The 27,070-nt window shown below is 41.6% G+C and overlaps 1 protein-coding gene across 1 annotated transcript in view; it reads right to left on the bottom strand.

Moving 5' to 3' along the window:
* Positions 1 to 27,070, bottom strand: part of tg (thyroglobulin) — a 299,968-nt gene that overhangs the window by 272,298 nt on the left and 600 nt on the right. The window contains exons 2-8 of the mRNA XM_048596176.1: positions 22,067 to 22,172; positions 19,916 to 20,013; positions 18,930 to 19,133; positions 14,758 to 14,917; positions 5,725 to 5,831; positions 3,725 to 3,868; positions 1,737 to 1,922 (exon numbers count right to left, since the gene is read on the bottom strand). Of these exons, the coding sequence (XP_048452133.1) occupies positions 1,737 to 1,922; positions 3,725 to 3,868; positions 5,725 to 5,831; positions 14,758 to 14,917; positions 18,930 to 19,133; positions 19,916 to 20,013; positions 22,067 to 22,172 (1,005 nt within the window). The remainder of the gene's footprint in view (positions 1 to 1,736; positions 1,923 to 3,724; positions 3,869 to 5,724; positions 5,832 to 14,757; positions 14,918 to 18,929; positions 19,134 to 19,915; positions 20,014 to 22,066; positions 22,173 to 27,070) is intronic.

Genomic DNA, 27,070 nt, shown 5'->3' with positions numbered 1-27,070 from the left:
AATTTGACAAACAATGGTTTCCTTTTGTAAAATTATATTGACTCTAGCTGATTACACCATGATCTTCTATTTGTTAAGACTTCCATGATAGTACATCTTGAGGCTAATTGGCCTGTAATTCCCTTCTTTCTCTCTCCTTTCTTGAATTGTGGCCTTATGTTTGCTAAGTACCAATCTACTGGGACTGTTCTAGAACAATTTCAGAAAAGTATAACTATCACTATCTCTGCAGCTACATCTTTTGAACTCTAAAATATAAGCCACCAGGTCCTAAGAATTTAATGGCTTTTAGACCCTTAAATTTCTCTTTAACTGTTAATATTATGATTCTCATTCTCGTTTGACTTTTAGCTGCCCTATTTCTGGTATTCACCTTGCACCATTTCCTCATTCCCCATGATAATTTCTCATTTATAGTTGTAAGTGATCATGCCTTCCTCCAGTTACTCTCCAATCTGTATAAAATCACACAACTGTAAGATTATGTTCCACTGTTCTTAATTCCCTCAGTAATAAAAAGTATTTTCTCTAAATTCACGCTATTACAATCTGAACGACTCTGTGCAAAATTAGGCTGTTGCTCCTCAAAATCAAATCATTCAATGATTTTAAGCATTGTGAAATGGTCCATTATGATCAGAGTTGTGCTCACATCTTGAAAACTATTTTTTGTGATATGTTGCAAACAGTTGAGTGGAACTGCAACAATGACGATATTTTTACAAGATCCCAAGAAAGAAATAAATAGAAACATTATGTGGCCCAACCTAACAAAAGATCCTCTGGTATCCCTCAGAATCTGTTTCTACAAGTATTAGGCAATTTCACAGTCCTTCACATTTACTAGCTTACTCAGAAATCCATACCATGGGTTGACCACAGTATCTCGCAAATTTTAACAAGTCCCAGTCTCACAAAAAGGGCCTCACTTGCACCCAGCCCATAGCAGAAATCAAAGGCCACTGCCTATGCATTTCCAACATTCAATGCCTGACACCAAGATCTCGCAAAATTTGAACCAAGATTTATTTCCCAAATCTAAACTTATAGGTCAGAAATGTGACTCATTCCTTTTGAACTTATGCTGCCCTGTTCCATCAATATTTAATCTGAACTTGTGTTCTGTGTTTGGTTTATCAGAAACTAGAGACGCACTTTTAATCTAAAAATATGACCTGAGAAGGCGCAGGACAAGGATAGGTTTGTAGAAGAGTTTTTCACAGTTTAGTGCCTGGCGGTAAAGCAATGTTAATATAATTGTGATGGCACAAACATCTATTACTACTGTGTCAAATGGGCCAGAATGTAACAATATACAAGATTCACACTAGATGGAATTACATCTTCTTTACAAATGTGTTCCAAATTATGAGACTTTTTACAGCGTAAATAAAGAGAACTTATTTCCAACTTGCAATTAGCCTAGAAATACTTGGCAAAAGAACCAGGGCTTTGGAGTGGTGATAGAAGCTGGAGGAGATGAGTTAAATTCTTTTTATGCAGAAAATTGTTAAGGTCCAGAATCCATTTTCTGAATGTGTATTGGAAGCAGATTTAATAGCAATTTTTCAATGACAACTGGATATATGTTTTAAAAGGAAACAAAAAGGAAACCCAGGAAACAAAGGAAAATTAGTGAGGCGATGGCCTAGTGAAGCCACTGGAGTTAAGAAAATTGTGTGAGTTTTATGCTATAAGTTGGCTAGTGATAGTTGAAACAGCCAACAGATACTCACTGCAGTCAGGCTCTCTTCTCTGCTGCCTTGTTCCAAAGATCTCTTGTCCATTGGAATCTACACACCAGCACTGATCTCTGTTCTGACACTGGACTGGTAGATAGTTTCCATTGTCATCGCACGAGGGAATGAAGACATTACCAAATGAGGAAGCTGTGAACCTTTCAATTTCACATTTCGTCGGGCCTGTAACAAAAGGTAAAGCTCACTAGCAAAATGTTGCATTTTGATGTATTTTTCCTCTTCTTTTGCTTGATGCTTTTGCCATTTTTTTGCATCAGGATACCCTTGTCATTGGATGTACTTCCCACATGGAGAACTTTCACTTGCCTATACATTAGGCAGAATTCACAGCACATTCACAAAGAGTAACCTTGAGTTTAGGCCTGCTAACGGTTTTACCACCTACCCAGACATGATCCTGCATTTGGAAGGTTACAGGATAAGGGCCATAATAAAATATTCTGGCCTTCCAAATTAATAGCAAGGGAGATGGATGCATAATAGGCCAGGCGTAACCGGCTCCCCAGTTTGATGCTTTTTGCTGTCGGTGGCATTTGTCCAGGTGAATGCTAAGTAAGATGTTGTATAACTTAGATTCCTGCATTTTTGTCACATTTCCACTTGTCACATGCTGGGCTCACACAGTACAATGCACTGCCAACAGGAAAGGCTCCCTCTCCACTTGAATTAGGAGCTGGGAGCAGCAGCGAGGAGCACTCCTTCCCTTTGAAAAGCCTGTCAGCTGCAACGCAGTGGTCAGTTACACTCTGGCAGCCATTCCATGCAGCCCACCATGGAAATGGAGCCTATGCAAGGCCCAATATTGGGGACACCTTGGCCTTTACCATTAAGCTGTGGGATTTGTTCCTCATCCACCCAGTAACAGGTATGCAAACATTTCTGTGCTCACAGTCCAGAAGACTGACTTAGGTAATCAGTAGCAAACAAATTTTTCACTGCAGCATAGGAGATTGAGAGGTGACCTTATAGAGGTTTATAAAATCATGAGGGGTGTATATAAGGTGAATGGCAGGTGTCTTTTCCCTAGTGCGGGGTATTTCAAGACTAGGGGGCATATTTTTAAGCAGAGAGAAGAAAGATTTTAAAAAGACATGGGAGACAACTTTTTAACACAGAGTGGTTCATGTGTGGAATGGACTTCCAGACGAAGTGGAGGATGTAGGTACAGTAACAATGTTAAAAATACATTTGCATAAGTACATAAGTAAGAAATGTTTGCAGGGATATGGGCTGAGTGCAGGCAGGTGGGAGTAGTTTGGTTTGCGATTATGGTTGGCATTGACTGGTTGGACCAATGGGTCTGTTTACGTGCTGCATGCCTCTGTAGCTCAATAAATGATCTGAGCAGTATTGGTATCAAATTGGGATCCCCCTCACCCCCCGCCTCCCCACCCCCTGGCTCTCAGTCTCAGTCCGTCCATCTCAATCCCCAAGGCCCCTTCATCACCATTTGGACACAGCTTCTATTCCTGCATCATCCTACAAAACAGCACTGAGGTAGCAGCATCAGTGGAAGCACTGTAGATATTCAAGAAACCATCAGTTTCTCAGGACAATAAATGCGGTTCTCTACAGTAGGAGAACACTCTCTGTTAAAGGGTCTGTCCAGCAGGGGCAAAGAAAACAAGAATATTTGGGAGCAAGAAGAGACCTGAGGTGCATCAATCCTCAAATGTACCCTAAGATTGCAAGATTATATGTTCCCTGCAGAAACTGAGACTAGGAGGAAAGCAATCATAACGGCAATTCAAATTTTATGCCAAATTAAGAATTTTTTTTGTTTAACTCCATACCCCCAAGAGAATGGATGGCATTTATGCAAATCTTTTTTACGTAATGTCCATATAGCTAGGGAACAGAAAACGTCATTGGTTAAAACAAGATTCCAGAGTCCCAAGCTGACTGTGAACCCAGAGGCAAACTATTAGTCAACATCAGAATGAATCTTCTCTGTGAGCACTTACATCTAAATCTGCCGGTGATCAGCAGTCGCACAGCGAGGAATCTCCTCTGCAAAATGCGATAAATGCCAGTATCTGTGAACGAGTGCCCAAGCTGTGAATCATTGAAGATAGTATCATAGATTTCGTCCAATAACAACTCCAGACCTGACAAAAAAAAGTAAAAATAATAAGAGCAGGCAGGTTTAGGGTCTTCAAAACAAAATACTCTCTATACCTTAGGAGTAAGGGGTCTGGAAATAAAAGTCTTCAGAAAAGTCATCGGACTTGAAATGTTAACTGTCCTTCTCTCTCCATAGATGTGTCAGATCAGCTGATTGTCTCCTTCATTTTGATTTCAGATTTACGGCATCTGAAGAATTTCACTTCTTCTCTTTAAAGTTGCTCTGGAGAAATTAAGGTGCTTGGCAAGGGGTTGATCAGTGAGAAGGGGACTGGCCCTTTGGAGCAAATGGCTCTATTCACCACAGATAAATTGGAGAGCATTCCATGGAAAATAATTCCTACAACAAGCCAGTCAATCTAACTAGTCTCTGCTAATGTTTATACTAGGTACAAATCTTCCTCCATTCTATCTATCTCATCTGAACCTCTCAATGTATTTTTTCTATTCTCTTTCTCTTCCGTACTCCTTTAGACAGGGAAAGGAACACAAGAAAGAGAGAGAGATTAGCTTTTAGTGAGCTACCAGATATCTCAAAGCACTTGCCAGTTGATGCAATACTAACCTGAGTTTGATTGAAGGATAAATATTGGGCAGAACACTGAGGATAACTTTTCTGTACTTCTTCAAAATAATGTCATACAATTAGCAGGTGGAGCTATCCATAATAGGCTCATATCCATGGTGAAAATGATAGTTTAAAAAATCACTCATGCAGCAAAAATCCTATAATCATTTTATAAAGGCAACTACTCTCAAATACTTAGCAGTGTTTTTTTTCAACTGTGTTTTTTTTAGATAGTTGACAACTTTGAAAGTCCTAATAAGTTTATGCTGCAAAATCAGGCCTTTGGAAAATCCCAAAGGTTATCTTACCTCACCCAAAGCAAGCCTTAGTTCTACCAAATATGTCTTGGGACCAGATCAAAAGAGGTACTTAACCTCTCTGAAAGTTTAGAAATAAAAAATAATTCTCCAGCACTCACCCCTATGCCCCCTCACCCCCATACTCTTCCTATGCCATAACCATGCCAACTTAAACGCCCTCTGCACATTCCTGAATTCCAATTTAATGTCTACTCCCAAAATGTTTTTATCAAAATTGCAATTGGTCAAAATCAAGGTGAATGTGGAGGTCTAAGAAAGCAGAAGACGTTCTAACCAAAGGAGTTGCCAAGGCACAGGGATAGGATACATACCGTGCCTTTAAGAAAGTGGGGGTGGGGGGGCATAGGAATTCTACTGCAATAGGGAGTTAATTCAATTGCTCGACTGACAAAAACATAGAGTAGAAATGTTGTCTTTGGTTGTGTTCTGTGTTAATGAGAAGGGAAATTCAGGCAGATCCACAAGCAAATGTTTTTCATGATGCAAAAGTTGAATGTTCTGCAGACTAACTTTGGGAACACGGCTATCCCTGAGTGCCAGCAAAGTAGTATGAAATGATATTCTCCCCACCCTGCTGAGTGGCAGTTTGATTAAAAAGTCAATCCTTGGGCTGTGTTCGGTCAGAGCAACTCTCAGGTAACACAGGTCACCTTGCGACAGGAAGAGATGGCAGAGGTGGTGGGAGGAGGAGGGTTGGCATCACCCAGTGTTGACCACTGTCTCTGTGAGCCAGTGTGGAAAGTGTGGGCATGTGAAAGTTGACTGAAACATGCTGCCTCACCACAACGGTTGAACACTGACTCAGCTTTTATATGAAGAAGGGCCACATGGCTCCTGACAGCGGCCATGCCTGTGGAGCTGGACACCAGTGGGAAATCAAGGATTTGACAGAAGAAAGGGGGTGACATCTGGGGAATATCTTATGATTTAACAGCCCAGCAGGATCTCTCACCTGTGGCCTGAAGCTCCCGTCCCAAACTGTCAGCACAATAACAGTAAGCAGAAACATCAGTAAAACTCCTCCTGAAGGCACTGAATGTGTGGAATGCAGCGGGGAGTCTGCAAGGGAAGGAGCATAAAATAAGCTCTCAAATTCCAAATACACAGAGAATGAAAATACTATTCATAAATTCATACTTTGTATTTATTTTTATATTGATTTTTATAGTTATTTATATATACATATACACGTACAAACATAGATATATATACATTTTTTTAAAGAATATCACATGCTTACTCTGGCATATCATACTTAAGAGCATTCTCCAAAAAGTAAAGATGCTCATAATTTGGATTTCCTGCGCAATTCCATATCTAACCAATTTCCGTCACTATTTGTCCAATTGTACCTCCCTCCCATTCTCTCCTCCCAAATGTTTCCATTGTTGTTGGAGTACTTTTTATGGAATTGGCATTCAATTGAAACCTAAACAAAATGGGCACAAGTGAGCCGACAGATGTGAGCCTGCATATGTGAGCCTGCAGATCTGAGCCTGCAGATGTGAGCCTGAAGATGTGAGCCTGCAGATGTGAGCCTGCAAATGCAAAGCTGCAGATGCGAAGCTGCAGGTGTGAGGCTGTAGATGTGAGTCTGCAGATGTGTGTCTGCAGATGTGATCCTGCAGATGTGAGCCTGCAGATGTGAAGCTGCAGATGTGAGCCTGCAGATGTGAGTCTGCAGATGTTAACATGCAGATGTGAGCCAACAGATGTGAGCCTGCAGATGTGAGCCAACATATGTGGGCCTGCAGATGTGAGCCGACAGGTGCTAAGCTGCAGATGTGAGGCTGCAGGTGTGAGGCTGCAGATGTGAGTCTGCAGATGTGAGCCGACAGATGTGACCCTGCAGATGCAAAGCTGCAGATGTGAGGCTGCAGATGTGAGTCTGCAGATGTGATCCTGCAGATGTGAGCCTGCAGATGCAAAGCTGCAGATGTGAGTCTGCAGATGTGAGCCGACAGATGTGAGCCTGCAGATGTGAGCTGACAGATGTGAGCCTGCAGATTTGAGCCTGCAGATGCAAGCCTGCAGATATGAGCCTGCAGATGTGATACTGCAGATTCGAAGCTGCAGATTTGCAATGCAGGGATTTCTTCCAAGTGTCCTGCCAAAAGTTAGTCCTCAATTAATATCACAGTTTCATATCTGTTTATTTATTCTTGTGGCATGTGATAGCATCCCTACCTCTGAGCCAGAAGATCCAGGTCTCACCTGCTCTGGAGGTGTGTAACAACATCTCTGAACAAGTTGAGTAAAAATATTGACTTACATGATTACGGTTCATTACTGTGTACAAATTGATTGCCATGCTCCACATTTCACCAGTGACCATACTTCAAAAGTATTTAATCGGCTTTGAGACATTTTGTGCCGGTGAGCAGCAGTTCAGGGACATCGGTTGTATTCCTCTGAACCATTGTCAGGCTTTCTAGCACTTGGCAAAGCTAAACCACATCTGTGCCCCTATTCATATAAGTGAGATAGGACTTTTAGCCCCAAAGGAAGGTTAGCACAAAGGCAGATGGGTAAGGAAACACACATCCACAGACAACCTATCAGTTTGCTGGCTTCATCCTACTCCCACAACATTTTTCCAGAGGCAGAATTAGGAGGGCAGCTAGCAGGGCTATCTATTTACAGACAAAATAATCAGAGGCCAAATGGTCTACTTCTGAAGTGTAGCCTCTGTTCCAATGTAGAAATTGCAGCAGCCAATTGCTGTACAGCATGACGCAATAATAGTTAAATCATGATGTGGAGGTGCTGGTGTTGGACTGAATGGGCGAAGTCAGAAGTCACACAACTATAACCTGGTGTCGTGTGACTTCTGACTTGGTTAGATCATGTTATAGGCTTTGATTGAGGGACAAATGCTGCCCTGACACTGAAACGCTTCTCTTAAATTTCTTCAAATATTTCAAATAGAGTGGGCAGATTGATCTCAGTTCAACGTTGAACAAACTCTCCCTCAGTACTGTGCTAGTCTAGATTATGTGATTAGGTAAGAGTGTTTGTTACCACTGAGCCCAGGCTTACATCAACAAGCAAACATGATTAGAGGTAAAAAAAATCACAGGCATACCAAACCTAAAACATAATGATACCCCAGACATTGTTCACCCAACTATATGAATGCACAATCTCTGTGAGGAATAGATGACCCTGCAGTCAGGTGAAGGTAAGATTTCCTGTTCCAGTCACTAAGGAAGTCAAGCTGCCTACAGGACAATGATGATCCATTATTGCTCACTATCCCAGTTAGTGAGGAATTCAATCCTTACTATGTCAAATGTCCTTCTGTCTTGTGAAATCCCCTTTTGAAAGATGATGAAACCCATCACGTGGTTCAACACTTTGTTTCAGAAATAATGTTTCCAACTGCCCCTGGTAAATCTACTGTCTAGTGCTGTACTTGATTCAAAATGCTAGTACTAATCTCAGCTAGAGCAGTGCTCAGGATCACTGGTTTAGGGAGGACTAACCAACCTCAACAGCAACTTTTACTCATGTAGTCTTTAACATTGCAAAACCTCACAAGGTGCTTCACAGGAATTGTGTCAAATAAATCTGACACTGAGCCACACGACCAGCTACAAGGGCTGATGACCACAACCTTGGTCACAAGTCTTTTTCAAAAGAATGTCTAGACGCCATCCAGTGGCCAGGCTGGAAATTGCTGAAATTGAATGTCTGACCAGAAGAGAACTTGCCTTCAACTGCAATGTTCCCCAAGCCACTACTTCCACATCGGGCCCACACGTAGAATCTACACAGTCAAACAAATCATCAACACCAACAAAAAGGCTTAAGCACTAAAAAGAATTTCCACTCAACCTCACTCCTAACTCTGCATGTGTTGAGATAGGAAGGGAGATAACGTTCTAGTTCAAACTTTTGATGTGTTTCATTGTATCTGTTCTGTTAGAAAGTGATTTATCCCTTGAAGCACTTATCCACACTCACTACTCTCTTTATGGAATCTGCTCCTGGAGTTTTGTAACAATATGACACAGATATGAACTTCAGACAGACACACAGTGGACCACGCAGTGTATAAATATACATCCTTGATGCAGCAGATTAGACCGATGCCCACCAGTTCTCATTGCACATCTCCTCTGGTGGAGGGATGAAATTCAGCAGTTGTAATTTTAATTTTGCAATGTAGTACTTTCAATATGTGTGGTAACATCCCTACTTATAGACTCAAGTCTCACTTCAGGATTTGATGTCCATTGAAAGTGTGTCATAATGTGGTTAAGGAGGTTGATTGTCACTCTAAAGATTCTCCTGAAATGACCACTACATGCAGGAAGAGTGGGAAAGTTTCCTGGTCAGCCAGGACTGCCTGTGGTAGTTGTAGTGCAACAACATCCCCACAAAAGATACTGTAAGAGGGACTACCACACACAAAATCCAGCATCAAGTGTGAGTTCTTAAAGGCCACGTTGTCGAGTAATAAAGCAGTTAAACATTGTGACTGGCTGTATCCTGTGCTTATTCTTCCAAAATTAATTGCACATCTCCCCCTGAAGGAATCACAGAAAACAGCAGCTGTAGTTTGCACTGCAATGTCATGCTTTAAGTGATGAATGGAGGTCTTTTAATATGTAGGTAGCATTCCTACTTCTGAGACAGCAGGTCTGCGTTTAAGTATTACCCCAGGGCTGGATAGCCAAGGAATGTGGGTTCATAGCTTGGGTATTATCATCTCAACGTTTGTGAATTCCTTTCCTAAACTCCACATTATCTCCCTCTCTCACCTCCCTTAAAATATACCCACTTAACTGTGATCCCCTGAAGCTTTCTGGAAAGAAAGTGTGCAAAGAGACTACAGGATCCGGTTTTGGGTTACCATGCCGTGGTTGAATAGCCTGACAATATTCAACCAAATGTTCATTTGTCCTGTTGAGAAATTGTGAGGCTAATTGGCACAAAGTTGAAAAGAACCACACAAAAGATAATGTGAACAGGGAAATAACTACAAGAACAATTTTGGGTTTTAGTAAGTTTGGGACTTAAGTAAAATAAGGACTGAAGGAAGTGATGAATGTTATGCTTTGGCATTTAAGGGAAATATTGAAATGAAGTTGGGGGAAGTCTTGATTTTGTCACAATGAGGAGCAATGAAAGAAATCTGACAGCTGTCCTGATCACAGTGCTGGTAAAATACAAACATCAAAGACTGAAGAGGGATCAGAGGTGAGAAAGGATCACTTATTAGACAACAAGTTTGAAGGATGCTAAAGGAACCAACACAGTCTGCATGTGTTCTCATCATATCAAAATAAAGTCTCATTCTACCATCTCTTATCCTGACTGAATCTTTCTCGAGGCCTCTAAAATCTGAAATTCCTTATCTTTTCTTCTTGTCATTACCTTCAAGATTTCACAACTGACACCTTATCTTCATTAATTGCTGCTCATCGTTTTACACCCGTTTTTCTTCAATGCCATTCAACCTAATTCCTCTGTCATTGAGAAAGACACCAGCCAACTCATCCCTGCCTTAGCCCAGCTATTTCAGAAATCTTTGTTCATGCCATGTTATTGTTTCTAATGTACACAGGTCCACTTTGAAGGAGTTGATTGTCCTAGACTCATGTTTTTTAGGTAGGAAGTTTGAGCCTTATTCTGAAAATAAAAAATACTGGAGATCACAGTGGGTCAGACAGCATCCATGGAGAGAGCAAGCTAACATTTTGAGTCTAGATGACTCTTCATCAGAGCTGCAGTGTGGATAGGGCAGCATTTATGCAAATAGTAGGGGGACGGTGTTGGAGTACTAGGGGAGAAATGATGTTCATAGAATCCCTACAGTGTGGAAACAGGCCCTTCGGCCCCAGACGAGGGGAGAATGTGCAAACTCAACACAGACAGTCACCTGAGGGTGGAATTGAACCCGGGTCCCTGGCGCTGTGAGGCAGCAGTGCTAACCACAGTGCCACCCCTAAAATATCATAGAAACCCTCCAGTGTGGAAACAGGCCCTTCAGCCCAACAAGTCCACACTGACCCTTGGAGCATCCCATCCCCTTATAACCCACTTAAACACTACAGACAATTTAGCACGGCCAATCCACCTAATTTGCACATTCTTGGACTGTCAGAGGAAACCGGAGCACCTGGAGGAAACCCACACAGACACAGGGACAATGTGCAAACTCCACACAGACAGTTGCCCGAGGGTGGAATTGAACCTGGGTCCCTAGTGCTGTCAGGCAACAGTGCTAACCACTAAGCCACCGTGTACAAGGACAACGTGAGTTCCCTGACTAGCAAATGAACCCAGGCCGCAGCGATGGGAGTGCCTAATCCTAACCATTAGACTACCATATTGATAGTTCAGTTTAAGTGATCGGAATGTGAGAATGGTAGAATAATAACGTGTCCAATCGTCAGACTGGAAAGAACAGACAGTCCCACTGGAGTGGGGGACAGGGAGAAAGGACGTGGTTGACAGAGAATGTAACAAGGAAAGCTAAAAGAAAGGGAAAGAATGGGTTCACAATTTGAAGGTGTTAAACTCAATACTGAGCCCAGAAGGTTGTAAAGTGCCTAATCTGAAGATGAGTTTTTGCTGTGATTCACTGGAGAACTGCAGTATGCCAAGAACAGACAAGTGGGCGTGCGAGCTGGACACTCTGTTAAATTGAATAGCTACGTGAAGGTCAGGGTCATGTGTGCGCACAGACCAGAGGTGTTCTGCAGAGCAGTCACCCAGTCTGTGTTTGGTTTCTCCAATGTAGAATAGGCCACATTGGGTGCAGCGAATACAATACACAAGTTTGGAGGAGGTACAGGTGAAATGCTGCTTCACCTGGAAAGACTGTTTACACCCTTGGATGGTGAGCAGGGGGGAAGGGGCAGGTGTTGCACCTTCTGGAGTTACATGGGAAGGTGCCATGGGAAGAGGGGAAGTAGTCGTGGAGTTGGAGGGAACAACTCCTGCAAAATGCAGACGAGGGAGTGAGGGGAGGATGTTTGGTGGTGGCATTCTGCTGGAGTTGGCTGAAATGGTAGAGAATGATCCTTTGAATGTGAAGGCTGGTGGGATGAAAAGTGATAACAAAGGGGACATGATCACACTGTTGTGAGCGATGGGAAGGGACAAGGTCAGATGTGGTTGAGGGCTCTACCAACCACAGTGGGCAGGAAACCAATGCTTGTGGTAGAACAAAGGCATGTCAGCAGCACTGTTTTGGAAGGTGGTATTATCCGAACAGAAGCTACATAAGGGAAGAAACTGGGAGAATGGGATGGAGTCCTTGCAGGATGTGGGGTGTGATGAGCAGTAGTGAAGGTAACTTTGGTAGTCAGTTGATTTGTAGTGGATGGCAGTCGATAGTTTATTCCCCGAAATGGAGACAGAGAGGTTAAGGAAATGAAGGGAAGTGTTGGAAATGGAAGATGTAAAAGTTAGAGAGGAGTGGAAAATCGAGATAAAATGAGCTAATTTTTCAAGGTCCAAGGTTTCAAGGTTTTCAAAGCACGAAGCAGCACCAAAACATTCGTTGATATACCGAAGAATGAGTTGTGGGATGGGGCCAGTGTAGGACTGGAACAAGAATTGTTCCACATATCCCATAAAGACACAGGCATAACTGGGACCCATAAGGGTGTCCATAGCAACTCCTTTGACTTGGCAGAAGTGAGATGAATTAAAGGAGAAATTGTTCACTGAGAGAACAGTTTCAGCCAAGTGGAGGAGAGTGTCGATGGATGGGGATTGTTCAGGCCTCTGGTAGAAGAAGGAGTCGAGAGCTCTGAGACCATTATGGTGGGGAATGGAGGTTTTTTTGGAGGTCTTTTTCTGAAGAAGGGTCCAGACCCGAAACGTCAGATTTCCTGCTCCTCTGATGCTGCTTGGCCTGCTGTGTTCCTTCAGCTCGACACCTTGTTATCTCAGATTCTCCAGCATCTGCAGTTCCTGCCATCTCTTCCCATAGACAGTCATTTTATCACATACCCACTTATCTGTCCTCGGCATGCTGCACTCCTCCGGTGAATCACAGCACAAACTGGAGGAACAACATCTCATCTTCATATTAGGCACTTTTACAGCTTTCTGGACTTAATATTGAGGTCATCACTTTCAAATTGTGATCCCATTCCTTCCCTTTCTTTTAGCTTTCCTTGTTACATTCTCTGTCACCCTGAACTCTCTCCCTGTCCCCCAACTCCAGTGGGGCTGTCTGTTCTTTCCAGTCTGGCAATTAGACACAACATTATTCTGTCATTCTCGCATTCCGATCACTTAAACTGAACTATCAACATCCTTTCTCCCCGGCATTGTAACCCCATCCCCACCGCCTCCCCCCCTGCCCGTATATTGCATAAATGCTGTCCCCTCCACACTTGATTTCTGATGAAGAGTCATCTAGACTCAAAACGTTAGCTTGCTTTCACTCCATGGATGCTGCCTGGCCCAGTGTGATCTCCAGCAACTTTTGTTTCCAGCATCTGCAGTAATTTGCTCTGACATTGATCCTTGTTCTATCTGCTAGGACAAGAGCACCCTCCTGCAAGAATACAGTCCTAAAGTTCAAGAGTCAAACTGAACTCATAAATATTTGCTTGTACACATTTTGGTTTCACTAGAAATAGAAGAGATGTTTACAAAGGATCTCACAATGTCAGCTAGAATCAGAGACCCTCATCAGAAATTTCTCAACTTGCCAAAGTACTCATCATTCTGAGCTCATGTCTTTCAGCTCATGTTAATGTTAGTGTCATCGACAACCATCAGCATTTTAAAATTGTGAGTTACTTTAGTCTCTTTAAAAGACAAGAAACAGGTTTGAAAAGTGAGCATTAATGTTTCTTTGAATAGAATCACAAAACCACAGAAAAAAAGCCTCTTTGATCCCGTGCTGTCTCTTTGACTGAGCTGTCCAATTGTCCCATCTTTTTGCTCTTTCTCTGTAAATCTGTAAATGTTCATACTTTTTGAGTAGATCATAGAATCCCTACAGAGTGGAAGCAGGTCCTTTGGCCCAACAAGTCCACACTGATACTCAGAGCATCACACCCAGGCCCATTCCCCTATAACCCACCGAATCCACACATCCCTGAACACTACAGACAATTTAGCACGGCTAATCCACCTAGCCTGCACATCTTTGGACTGTGAGAGGAGACCGGAGCACCCGGAGGAAACCCACACAGACACGGGGAGAACGTGCAAATTCCACACAGACAGGTCGCCTGAGGATGGAATCGACCCCAGGTACCTAGCGCTGTGAGGCAGCAGTGCTAACCACTGAGCCAATTTTCTTTTCGAAAATTGGTAAATAATCGGCTTCCACCCACTTCCAGGCCATGCATCCCAGCTCATAACAAACCGCTGCCTTTTAAAGAAAGTTCACTTTGCTTTGCCCTCTGGTTATTTTGCCAATATCTTAAATCCATGTCCTTTGGTGACTGAACCTCACGTCAGTGAGAACAATTTCTCCTCATTTACTCCAAAAAAAGGCTACAATTTTGAATAACTCTAATAATTCTCTTCTAACCTTCTCTGCTCTAGGGAGCATCCCAAGTTTTCTTACTCTCTCCAAATAACTAAATTCCTTCCTTACTGGTACCATACTGATAAAACTCCTCTGTACTTTTGTCAATGGCATAACATCCTCTTAAACATAAAAAGCTGGGCTGATTATTCATTGATAATGTTATTGGCAAAATTTGGTACCCTGACAGGGATGTTGGGAATTCCCTCAGCATTCTCCCACTTTGCTGCTGTGACTTTGCTGGGAGTGAGTCTGAAAGCCACACTAATGCATAGAAGCTTGGTGTCCATTACTGTCCTCGAGTGAAGGAGCAGCTCTGAGGATGTTCCCAATCACGATTCCCTCTCTAAAGGCAATATGGTTTATTCAGATGTTAACGGACTTGCTGCAGGTTTGCACAGATTCCCATTTTTCCTTCCAAACATTAGGCCCATCTGTCCACATATTTCTGAAACTTGATTCCCTCTTCCTTACCTGCTGAAGTTATTGATTAAGTCAAAGACCATCATATCGGTTGTGTTGATGAACCTACATTGGACGGGCAAAAACTTCCCATCCTTTGAACATTGTGGTGGGGACTTCATGCCAATGCCATGGAGAATTCGCCGATCTTGAACCTCACAGCTTGTGGGACCTTTATTGATACAAAGTAATGTGAGTATGAAAATAAAAGCTTCATCAGAATAAATCCAACAGGCTTCTCTCCTCAGTCAAAAGTTCGCTGGTGGAATTCAATCAGGCCCTGATATTCTGCTCACCGAAAGACAGGTTTCAAGAAATGGTGAGTTTTCAAAGATTTCACACTGTATGAATCACATTATTTCAATTAAGAGGAGTAGACACTATGGATTAAATTTACACAAAAGGTCTATCTACTTCGGTGATTAGCCATGGTCTGGAAGGGGCCATTTGCATCATTTGCTGTTAGAGAGAGAGAAATACATGCAGTTAGTGGCTAATGAGGGGCATTAATCCTCATAAAGCGAGGACAGGTCTCCAGTGTCAGACAGGTCTCCCACACTGTTCGCATTAGGCATTAACCATTAACACATCTGACTCAATTCAACCTGTGTCCATCGTGCGCAAATGTCACAAATCTTGAAATGAGTCCTGAACCCCTAAACTTCAAGCCCAGAAGCTTAAACCTGGACCAGGTGAATTAATTTGGTGGTATCTTTGGGAAGGTTTTCCATCTGAGCTTTGGGGCTCCAACTTCAGGAATGAAATGGTGGTCCTGAGCCTGTAGTTTCTGGAAATCAGACCAAAGGAGATCTTTACCTGGAGGTAGCCTCTAAGGTCAAAGTCCAATTAAGGGAGAGTTGGACATTGCTGAGAGTTGTAGAAGGCTCAAGAGGCACTTCAATATGGAGGTGCCTTCAAAGATGTAAGTTTAGAATGAAAATGAACAAAGTTCCTGGGATGAGAGTGAAAATGTCTCTAGATAGCTCTTTGGGATTTCAGGCACTCTTGGGGGATGGAGGTTCCAGTTTCAATAGCCCTCCCAAACATCTGGAGTAATTTCAGTAAAATCACAAAATTGCCCTAATTGGGGCCTCAAGCAGGTAAATTGCCCATCTCTTATCAGCAGCCCAGCCAATCCTTTTGCCTGCCTGATGGCATAGATGTACCAGGGATCCATCATGGTGCAGTTATTCTACCCAGGTCCCCTTTCCTCCAAACCTGCCACATTCTGTCCTTTGTATCTAGTGTAATAGGGATTTTCCTGTTCTGCAGACAGTGACCTGGAAGTATTTGTATGATTGACAGCTTGAAGATCAACCTAATAAATGATAACAAATAAACATAAAATCGTAGAGTTATACAGCCTGGAAACAGACCCTTCAGTGTAACCAGTCCATGCTGAACATAATACCAAACTACACTAGTCCCACCTGCCTGCTGCTGGCCCTTATCCCTCCAAATCTTTCCTATTCATGTATTTATCCAAATGTCTTTCAAACATTGTAATTGTACTCACATCCACCACTCCCTCAGGCAGTTCATTCCACATGTGAACCACCCTCTGTGCAAAAAATTAGTCCCTCATGTATATTTGAAATCTCCTCTCATCTTAAAAATGTACCCCCTAGCTTTGAAGACCCCATTCTAGGGAAAAGACAACTATCTATACCCTTCACTATTTTATAAACTTCTATACAGTCGCCTCTCAACCTCCTATGCTCCAGTGAAAAAAGTCCCAGCCTATCCAGCCTTTCTTTATAACTCAAGCCTTCCATACCCAGCAACATCCTTGTAAATCTCTTCTGAATCCTCTCCACCTTAAAAATATCTTTCCTATAACTGGGTGACCAGAACTGGTTATAGTATTCCAGATCAGGCATCACCAATGTCCTGTACAACATCAACATAACTTCCCAAAGAAGCTTTGTAGCCTTTACCTTGAAATGATTTTTAACAGAAAAACCACACAGCACATTTTAGCCAAAACATCAAAATGGATTTCACCCACTGACTATCTATTTGGTAGTTTTATCTCATTTCATTAATCCTCCCGACTCCCTGAACAATGTTATGGTTGGAACCAACTGGATCTGTTGACTATGAGATCCTTGATTGGGGTTTTTAACCTGGACCAATCAGGAAAGCCCTAGATGACCAATATAACCAGGAGATTAGAATTTCCTCAGTTCAGGGGACTGACTCTGAGTGGGCTACTGTGCACAGGTAAATAAAGGGTGACTTGGTGACGGGATACTGACCTTCAAAAAAGATTAGCAATTATTTCCTAATCAGAATTTCTTTCGTGAGATAGAACTTGGGTTGTCAATGCAGTGCTTAAGATTTTATCACATGTCCTTCTCTCTCTAACTGCCCGTAGCCACATGTTCCTGGTACATCACCCTCATTGTTGTCTGATTAATCAGGTAAACAACCTTGTTTTTCCCATTTCCAATATTTTCACAAACAAAACTATGAAATAAATCTTATTGTTTTTAAATCTCCGTATGATTTTTCTGATGCCACCATTCTAAGATTAATCTTTAATATAAGGAGAGAACATTCTGGGAGATGATGCTGGATCAAATGTACAAATGTGTTAGCCAAAGGTGTTAAACAACATCAGGCAAAGGGAAGAACATGGAATGCTGTCAGAACCAGACTCAATGGACTAAATAGAGTAATAGAGTCCTACAGTATAGAGATTGCCTCAACGACTGACTCCTGACTCTGGGTTCTTTTAGAAAAATTGGAAACTCAAGATGCAACTACACATTATGTCCTCCTACTCAAATTAACAAACTTTAAAAACATCATATCTTTCCTATTCATGTATTTATCCAAATGTCTTTCAAACATTGTAATTGTACTCACATCCACCACTCCCTCAGGCAGTTCATTCCACATGTGAACCACCCTCTGTGCAAAAAATTAGTCCCTCATGTATATTTGAAATCTCCTCTCATCTTAAAAATGTACCCCCTAGCTTTGAAGACCCCATTCTAGGGACCCCTGAAAAGATGATGGCAATCATCTTCTTCAGCCGTACAGTTCCTGGAGGAGTAGGGACACCCACAGTGCTGTTAGGAAAGAGATTCCAGGATTCCAGGCAAAAATGACAGAACAGCAACTTCAGTTGCACGTCAGAAAGGTGTTTAGTTCAGAGGGGAACTTGCAGATAGTGGTGTCCCCATGCTTCTGCTTCCCTTGTCCCTTTGGGTGGCAAGTTTGGAAGGTGCTGTCCAAAGAGCCTCTGTAAATTGGTGCAGTATATCTTCTGGGTGGCACACACTGCTGCCACTGTATGTTGGTGGCGAGAGATGTGAATGTTTAAGGTGGTGGAAATGGTGTCAATCAAGCAGATTGTTTTTGTCCTGGATAGTGTCAAGCTTCTTAAGTGTTATTGGAGCTGCGCCTATCCAGGTAAATGAAGAGTACTCCATCATACTCCTGACTTGTGCTTTGTAGATGGTGGACAGGCTTTGGGGAGGAGTCAGGAATTGACTTGCTGCAGTCTTACTATGCCCAAGACCTGCCGTTGTATTTCTATGGCTGGTTCAGTTTGGTTTCTGGTTAATGGTAACCTTCAGGATGTTGATAGTGGGATGTGGACATCCCATGAAGTATGGAGATCAGTACCACAACAGGATGTGTATCAGCCCAGTAAATGCACGGTAAGGTCCATATTCAGCAATTGTAATGCCATCAGAAATCAAGGGGAAATGGTCAAATTCTCTTTTGTTGGAGATTGGTCTTTGCCTTTGTGTAAGTTGCTTGTGTAAGTTGGATATTGTCCAGTTCTTGTTGCATTTGAACTTCGGCTGCTTCAGTGTTTGAGGAATCACAAATGGTGCTGAAAATTGTACAATCATCAGTGACATCCCCACTTCTGATGTTACGATGGAGGGAAGGTCATTGATGAAACATCTGAAGGGGTTGGGCCGAGGGCACTACCCTGAGGAATAACTGTGGTTTATGTTCTGAACTGGATAACCATCAGCAACCACAATTTTCTTCCTTTGTGCTAGGAATAATTTTAAACAGTGGACAGCTTTCCTTTTGATTTCCTGTGGCTTCAATTTTGCGAAGGCTCCTTGATGCAATATACAGTTTTAATCTTTCTGCCATTCATACAACCAAGGAAAATGCTTTGTCCCTTTGATTTGAAAGAAAATATGGAGACTCACAGTCAGATGGTCGTTTGTCTTGCCGTGTTCCATAGATTTCCATCCCATCACCGTCGACACACCAGCACTGTCTGGGGGCAGTGCTACACTGCACGATCTCATACTCCCCTGTTTCTGTGCATTGTGGGATATAGGAAGTACTGCTGCTATTCACATAACCACTCACCAGAACCTGCTGGCGATGGAGCTGGCAAAATGATAAACCTGCAGAGAAATCAAGAATGGGCAATGTAGTTAATGAAAAGAAAAATTGATATCGGGAGAAGTGAAAACCGTGCTGGAATCAAATTAACAGGTTCAAAGAGTTTAAAACAAAGTATATTTTAGGTAAAAACATATATATTTAGTGGTTAACTGGGATGAATCGTACATGGGAATCTAATAGAGTGATTCATGTGGTTTATCTATAGAATAATGGCAAGCTCGGGTGTGAGCTACAGACTAGAATCTAATTGAAAGGCTCAAATGGTTTCTATGTAAAATAATGGTCTTCAGGGAGTGATTGATGGACTGAAATCTAATTGAGAGGCTTAGGTAATTTTAACATAGTATAACAATATAATCAAGTGGGTCATTAATTGTTTATCTTTGCCATTTGTCTCTACTTTAACTCCCTCAAAATGGCCAATGTCAAGGAGCTGGCCAGTCTCATAATTTTTGGGTCCTGTCTAACTCCATTCCTGAAGTTTGCATTATCACCTGATTCCAGGGGTCTACAACAGTGTGTCAGTACAGAAACTGTCTTAGCCTTGTTCAAGTATTCACAAGGCTCTCCTCCACACAGAAACATTATAAACCTCTGCTCAAGAATATGAAGTAAATGAACAAAGCTGATCTCTGACAAATTGTACAGAGGAATGTGGAGCACAGTTTCAAAAGTGAGATGTTTAGAAATTAAGAACAAGTTAAAATGTTATTGATGATGATAAAGGGAAAACTAATTACCATTATTCTCTTGATTATTCCAGGTGCTCTCATGTACTTACAGGCAGTTGCTGATGTGGTCTGATTGCTATCTAACACCGCATCACCCTTATCATTGACACACCAACAGAATTGTCCATTATTCGTGCACTGTACATTCCTGCATCAAGTAACACATTATTAAAAAATGATATGTATTCAACATTGCAACAGTCATGGAATAATGGACACAATAACTTCAGCACAAGAGTTTCACTAACTGCAGAACAGATCATTAGATCTGTAGAGGTTGTCAGGTCCAGTTTGAGGAACATCTTCCGGACGCTTATTCCAAAGCTGGGAATTTTGAGGTCCCACAAATCCAGACAGCAGACACCTGTCAGACATCTTTGATTGAGGTGAGTGAGGCTCCACTTCAGAGGCAGAGCCTCACACCTCAGGTTAGATTCATACTCCCTCGGGTACCAAGATTAAACTGTGATCAAACAAAGGATTTGATAAGACAAATGGAAGGAAGTAAACTACTTTCTCTGATGTGGAAGTTCAGAATAAGGGGGATAACTGTTAAATTAACTTGGCCAGAGATAGTAGGAACTGCAGATACTGGAGAATCTGAGATAACAAGGTGTAGAGCTGAATGAACACAGCAGGCCAAGCAGCCTCAGAGGAGCAGGAAGGCTGACGTTTTGGGTCTGGACCCTTCTTCAGAAATCCAGAAAATTCAGAAAGTTATAGGTTGCTGTCAAGTTAAAAATCTATCTTTAGTTGACAGAGCATGGATGATTGGTTACTAATAGGAACTGATCTCTCAAGATAAGACTTCAGTGCATGGGTGATGGTCTAAATTATAGATGGCCACAGTGACCATTTGAGCTATTCCTCATGTTTCACTTGTGAAGCTAAATGCCTTCATCTCCTCTTCACTGTCCTCAAACAGTGAAGGGTTGTCCAGGTTATTGATATGAATGTTGAAGCCTTGAACCTCACCATTCGGCTCAGTTACTGGATTGTGGTTGCTGATGTTTTCAGTCAACAAAGAGATGCATCGTTCTCAGCATTTTCTGGGATGTGGAGTTCTTTCTAATGGGGTCAATAGATTTCCCAGAATCGGATATCTACCAGGTTTGAGTGGCAGGAGACAAAAAGTTTGTGAACTTCAAACCTTGCAGCCTAATTCTATCAAGGGTGGATGGACCCCAGACTCTCAGTCCATGCAGGAAAAACTCACTAGAAAATGGTTTAGATACTGATCAGGCTGAATTGTGGGAATTGATAAAATTGGATTTAAATAGCATTTTGTGGGCAGAATGTATCTAAGCTTTTCTTTTTACTTTCTTGAAGAGATGCCAGTGTTGATGTACTGGAACCGCTGGCCAGAGGTCCGCCTAGTTTGGAGCACTAGCCCTCAGCACTGTAGTTGGAACATTGTTGAGGCCTGTAGCATATGTTGTATTCAGAGCACTCAGCCATTTCATAGTATCAAGTAGTGTTAATTAGATCATCTAGAGACCATGTGGGTGGTGACATCATGTGGGGTGGAGCTATTCATCTACATCTTTTCCACTCTCTGCCACCGTGGGGAAGGGAATGTTCAAGGATGCTCTTCTCCATTTTTTTTTTCATTGTTCACTGCCATTCACAATTAGATATGGCAGATCCCCAGAGATTTAATCTAAGCCACTGACTGTTGAATTGCATAGCTCTGTCTACAGCATGCTGCTTCTGTTGCTTAGTATGTTTATTACAAAACCTTTATTTTCACATATTCCCACCTGACTATGAGGTTCATTAACATCTTCCTTGTATCTGTTCTACAGTATCTTTTTATCTACTGTAAACACCAGAAGTAAACTCAAGTTATAGCCAAAGCTGACTTTAATTGCTCCTACTTGCTCCTTTGCTATCATTTTAATCCTAAAAGATTCATATAAAAATTAACCAGTGATACTTCTTCAACCCTTTAAGTCTTCTAGTCAACATGATCAAAAGTGCTCTGGCACACCTGTGGACTTGAACCTAGGCTTCCTGGCTCAGAGATAGGGACACTACCACTACACCACATTTGCCCTCTATACCCTGCCAAACTTCAGTTCTGAGAAGAGACAGGGTTTCAACACAATCAACCCATGTATGCAAATTCCAATTCCAATGTCTCTTCCCACACAAGTTCATATGTTAGAAATAAACCAAATAAAATCAATGGGTTCTCCTACCTGTACTTGCCCTCTGGAGTACACTGGGGAATGTAGTTGTCAATTGTCTGGGAGGCTGCTCTCTTCAGTTCACAGGAGGTCAGATGCTGGGATTCCTGTTTGTACTCTAAAGTGTAGCACATTTAAGAATCAACTCAAAAGTAAAGGAGCAGCCTACTATCAGGACATTGCAGATACATGCCGATTCCTATTGAACTAATCCTGGCAATAAATTGCCAATGACAGGCATTATACAGAATAAATGCTAACATATGGTACTTATCTATATATGTTTTTAAATTATTCATTCTTGGGATGAGACCTTCACTAGCAAGACCATGATTAATTGCCAATCTTTAGAAGATCTAACTAGGACTTTTGTTGGGAATATACATTTATATTTATGAATTATGCAAAAAACTGGAAGTATTTGGAAACTTTCTGAATTGAAAAGCATTTTATACTATGTGGTTTCTCAGACATGAAATCAAAATTTTAATGCATAGCATTTAAATACAGTCAAGACAAGCAAAGATTTTAGGGAGCTAAGAGATTGGATTCATGATTGTTAATTGTTTTGTAAATCTGGCTTTGAAAATGCTGTCTCCAGGAGGCGTGGTGACTCAATGCTTATACTTGCCTAGCAACCCTTTCTGGACTTAGTTTTTTATTTTTATAAGTAGTTGTATGGAAGAAAACTCCCAGGAGATGACAGTCTCTCCCTCTCCTTATCTTAGCAGGAGTTTCTGGGGACCTGATAGTTTCCAAGCATCAATATTTCTTCTAAACTTTGAAAAGCTGAACTTGGACAATTTCCAAAGATTCCGATTGAGCCTGATTTCAATCGGAGTTGAAGATCTTGCATCAGTTTGCAGCTGTCAGCAACTTGATTTTGTTGACAAGAAACGCACTGGGCTGAGAGAAGTCACCAAATATTATCATTTATTTTCAGACTCTTGCCAAAAGGAGTGTTTTATTATTTTGTCCTTTTCAAAGCAAACATCCTCTCCGCAGAAATGTTCATCTTTTGTAGTGTGTGAGTGTGACTGTGTTTGGGATTAAGAGGATATGGTTCTAGTTACAGTAATCTCCCATGTATCCTGCCCAGATAGGGATTTGGGGGACGGGCTGCGGGGTTCCATTTAGCTAAACATGCCAGTTCAGTAAGAAATACTAATGGCTGCTTCAAGAACTCAACTCCTCACTATCACAAGATAAATGTGCACTTTAAAAAGCGGGGACCAGACCCACTCATAAATACAGTGATAGTGATTCCATCTTTATCCAAAGAGTAAGACTTGAATTATCTTTAATAAAATGCCTGATCCAATAGCTAATACCAGTAAATAATCCATTTTTAGAATCCCTACAGTGTGGAAGCAAGCCATTTGGCCCATTGAGCCCATACTGACCCTCCAAAGAGCATCCCAACCAGACTCATCCCCTTACCCTATAATCCTGTATTTCCTCATGGCTAATCCACTTAAGCCTGCACATTACTGGCAATTTAGCATGGCCAATCCACTTAACCTGCACATCTTTGGATTGTGGGAGGAAACCAGAGCACACAGAGGAAATTCCTGTAGACACAAGGAGAACATACAAACTTCACACAGTCAGTCACCCAAGGGTGGAATTGAACCCAGGTTCCTGACACTATGAGACAACAGTGCTAACCACTGAGCTACAGAGCCAGATGCTTGGACTGGGATAACAGGGATTTTATTGAAGGTATTGTTTATGTGTTAACCAATGTTTGCCATCTGTTTTAGGTAATAAGTTTTGTGGTATAATGAACAGATTACTCTACGTTCACTAAAGTAGTATGGTGAAAACCTCTTTTCTTCCAAATGGTCATTCAAAAGAGAATCAATTGGCCATTTTCAGGATTAAATCAACAAATCTATGCTAGCAGTGTGGCTGATAAAGTAAAAGGACTTGTTTATCAGTATACCACTCCAATCACAGACAAAACACTTAGTTCTGAATGACTGTTAGATTTCAGTTACATTCTAGGTCACATTGGAGAATAATTAAGCATCAACCACTTTGATAAAACACTTAGGACTCCTAGTTTGGCCAGATGAAGTAAGGATAATTAGTTTCCTCTTCAAAAGGGCTTTAGCGAACCAGCTGAATTTCTTTACCAAATATCCAACAGTTTCATGCTCCCTTTTATTAATATCTAAATTGATTATGCACTTACACACTATGATGTCAGTATTTGAGTCTACATGCTCTGATTCGCTGGTTTAGTATCATAATACTACCAGACTCATTTCTAATATAGAAATGTATTCACTTACATACCTCAGATTCCATCTTTGCGACCTTATTGTTAAGGTTGGTTTTTAATGACTCTGTCGATATTTCAGGGTGACAGCATAGAAGCACAGGAACATAGACAATAAGAGCAGGAGTAGGCCATTTGACTCTTCAAGCCTGTTCCACCACTCACTATGATTATGGCTGATCATCCAACCCAGTACCCTGTTCCTACTTTTTTCCCATACCCCCTGAACCCTATATCTAACTCCTTCTTGAAAACATTCAATATTTTAGCCTCGACTGCTTTCTGTGGCAGAGAATTCCACAGGCTCCACACTTTCTGAATGAAGAAATTCTCCTCATCTCAATCCTAAATGTCCTACCTTGTATCCTTAGACTATGTTTGATTTCAGTCATCAGGAACATCCTTCCTTCATTTACCCTGTCAATTCCTGTTAGAATTTGATAGTTTCTATGACAGCCCCCCTCACTCTTCCAAACTACACTGAATATCATCCTAAACAATCAGTCTGTCTTCATACATCCCCCCTGCTATCCCAGGATCGATCTGATAAAACTTTTTTGTACTCCTCCACAGCCAGAGGATCCTTCTTCACCTAAGGGACCAAAACAACACACAATACTCTAAGCGTGGCCTCACCGAGGACCTGTACATCCCTGCTCCTGTGGTCGAATCCTCTTGCAATGATGGCTAGCATATCATTTGCCTTCTTGAGTGTAGATTTGCTGCCATTTATTCTGTGGAGGTTCTTTAGGCCAGTCAACAACAGCAGGAAAATACATTTGTAAATAATCTTCTAGCTTAGGTAAGAATGGTTCAGAGCTATTAGATAAAATGGAAAGGGACATGACAGACATTGTCATGAGGGAGCTTCATGGTGTATTGCAGAAAACGTTGAAGGGGACAGTTTTGAAAACATGGAGGTATTAGTTAGCCAGAGAGAACTGGGTGTTATGTATCATTGGGAAAAAGCTGAAGTAGGTAGATTGAAAAGAATTAGTGTTACACGAACAGCTGGAGCTAGAACAGAAGAGAGATCCTGCATTAGAGAAGAGGCAAGTGAATTCAAACTAAGGCAGGAGATGTTTGCTTTAAAAAAAGGGTCTAGCTTATATAATAAATAGTACATTACGGAACCACAGGGCATCCCAGAGTGTTTTACAGGCAATGAAGGGCTTGTGAAGTGTAGTGACTGCTGTAATGTCGGAAATCTGGCAGGCAATTTACAATCAGCAAATCCCACAAATAGCAATTTGGTAATGAGCAGATGATGCACTTTTTGCTATAAGGGATGAATACTGGGAATGACACTGAGGATAGCTCTCCTGTCCTCTTTCAAAATTAAGCCAAACGATCTTTTGCATGCACCTGATGGCACAGACGAGACTTTGGTCTAATATCTTATCCAAAATCCTGCAGCCTGACAATGCAGCACTCATGCAATACTGCACACGAGAAGGCTAGCCTAGAATTTTGTGGTAAAGACCTGAATTAGGACATGAACTCACAAAACTTTCATTATTCAGCTACAAGAATGTTAACAACTTAGCTACAAATCCAACAGGTAATGGCATGGAGAGAAATGAAATCAGGATATGCATTTTGAGGGCGGGAGAGGAAAGAATAGGAACTGTAGGATGGACACAGCAGAAATTTGTATGAGTGTCAATGTGGAAGGCAGTCATTAGAAAAGATCCTTCATGTGGTTATGGGTTTCTTACATGTGGAAGTGTTCATCACGGGTGGCTCTGATGTTGCTTCAACCAAAATGCATATGTGAGTATTATTCAAATGCTCTCACTCTCTCTCTCTGGCTAACTTTCCACCTCTTAGCTCAAGGTTACAAAGACTATCTGTGGTACTGCAGTTCTGTCCCAGCCAAGATAAGTCAAATCTGAAAATATCTAAGTCAAACCCAATCAAAGTTGAATCAATGACATTGTACTAAACATGAAAGTTAAATTAACCAGTGAACAATCAGGGAACCTTAATCTCAGTGACTACCAAAAACCTTCCACTATTTCTCCTCTGCATCCGAAAGTATTGAATGCCTTACCAGAAATGACACCTGCTGCAATGCAGATGCAGTGGAAGGCAGATATGATGGTTCCTAATCGCCCCATTGCTTTTCTTGCTTGTCCTGTGAAGCAGGCAGCCAATCTATCTACCCTTTCCATTTTTATAAAGTTAGTAAGTCTGTCAAGCCAAACATGAGACATGTTTGATGACCCATCATCTCATTCTGAAACTCAAGAGCTGTCTGACGCAGATTCAGTGATTTAAAACTAAAGAATACTTAAGTAGATTGTGTAGAGTCTCCTAAATGGTCACTAATCTAGAAAAAAAACTCCCCACTTCAAAATCCTTTTAAAAAGCTATGAATTCTTAACCGAGCTGATGTGGTGCATACTCAGTGCAGTCAGTTAATCTTCCTAAACTTTGTGCAGTGAACAGCAGTAGTCAGATATGTTGTAGTTAGGCAGAGCATTCTGAGGTCATATATAGTTTAACGTAAGGCTAAGTAAACCCAATTCTAATGTTCCCTAGTCTCACAATAGCATCCCTACTGCAGCAGTCAATTCTGGCATGGATTGATGGGATAACACTCTCCTCAGTTTCTTTCTGTTAGCATTTAATATCAAAATGGTGTTGACAGCCTGAATCCCCTTTCTAATAAGAATGTGGCCACAGCACAAAGACAAATTGGAAATAAATGAACAATTTCACTCAGAGGC

The sequence above is a fragment of the Rhincodon typus genome, chromosome 4 (assembly GCF_021869965.1).
Source record: "Rhincodon typus isolate 14 chromosome 4, sRhiTyp1.1, whole genome shotgun sequence".
Lineage (NCBI taxonomy): Eukaryota > Metazoa > Chordata > Chondrichthyes > Orectolobiformes > Rhincodontidae > Rhincodon > Rhincodon typus.
Note: the sequence above shows the minus strand (reverse complement) of the source record. Positions and strands in the feature narration are given on the sequence as shown.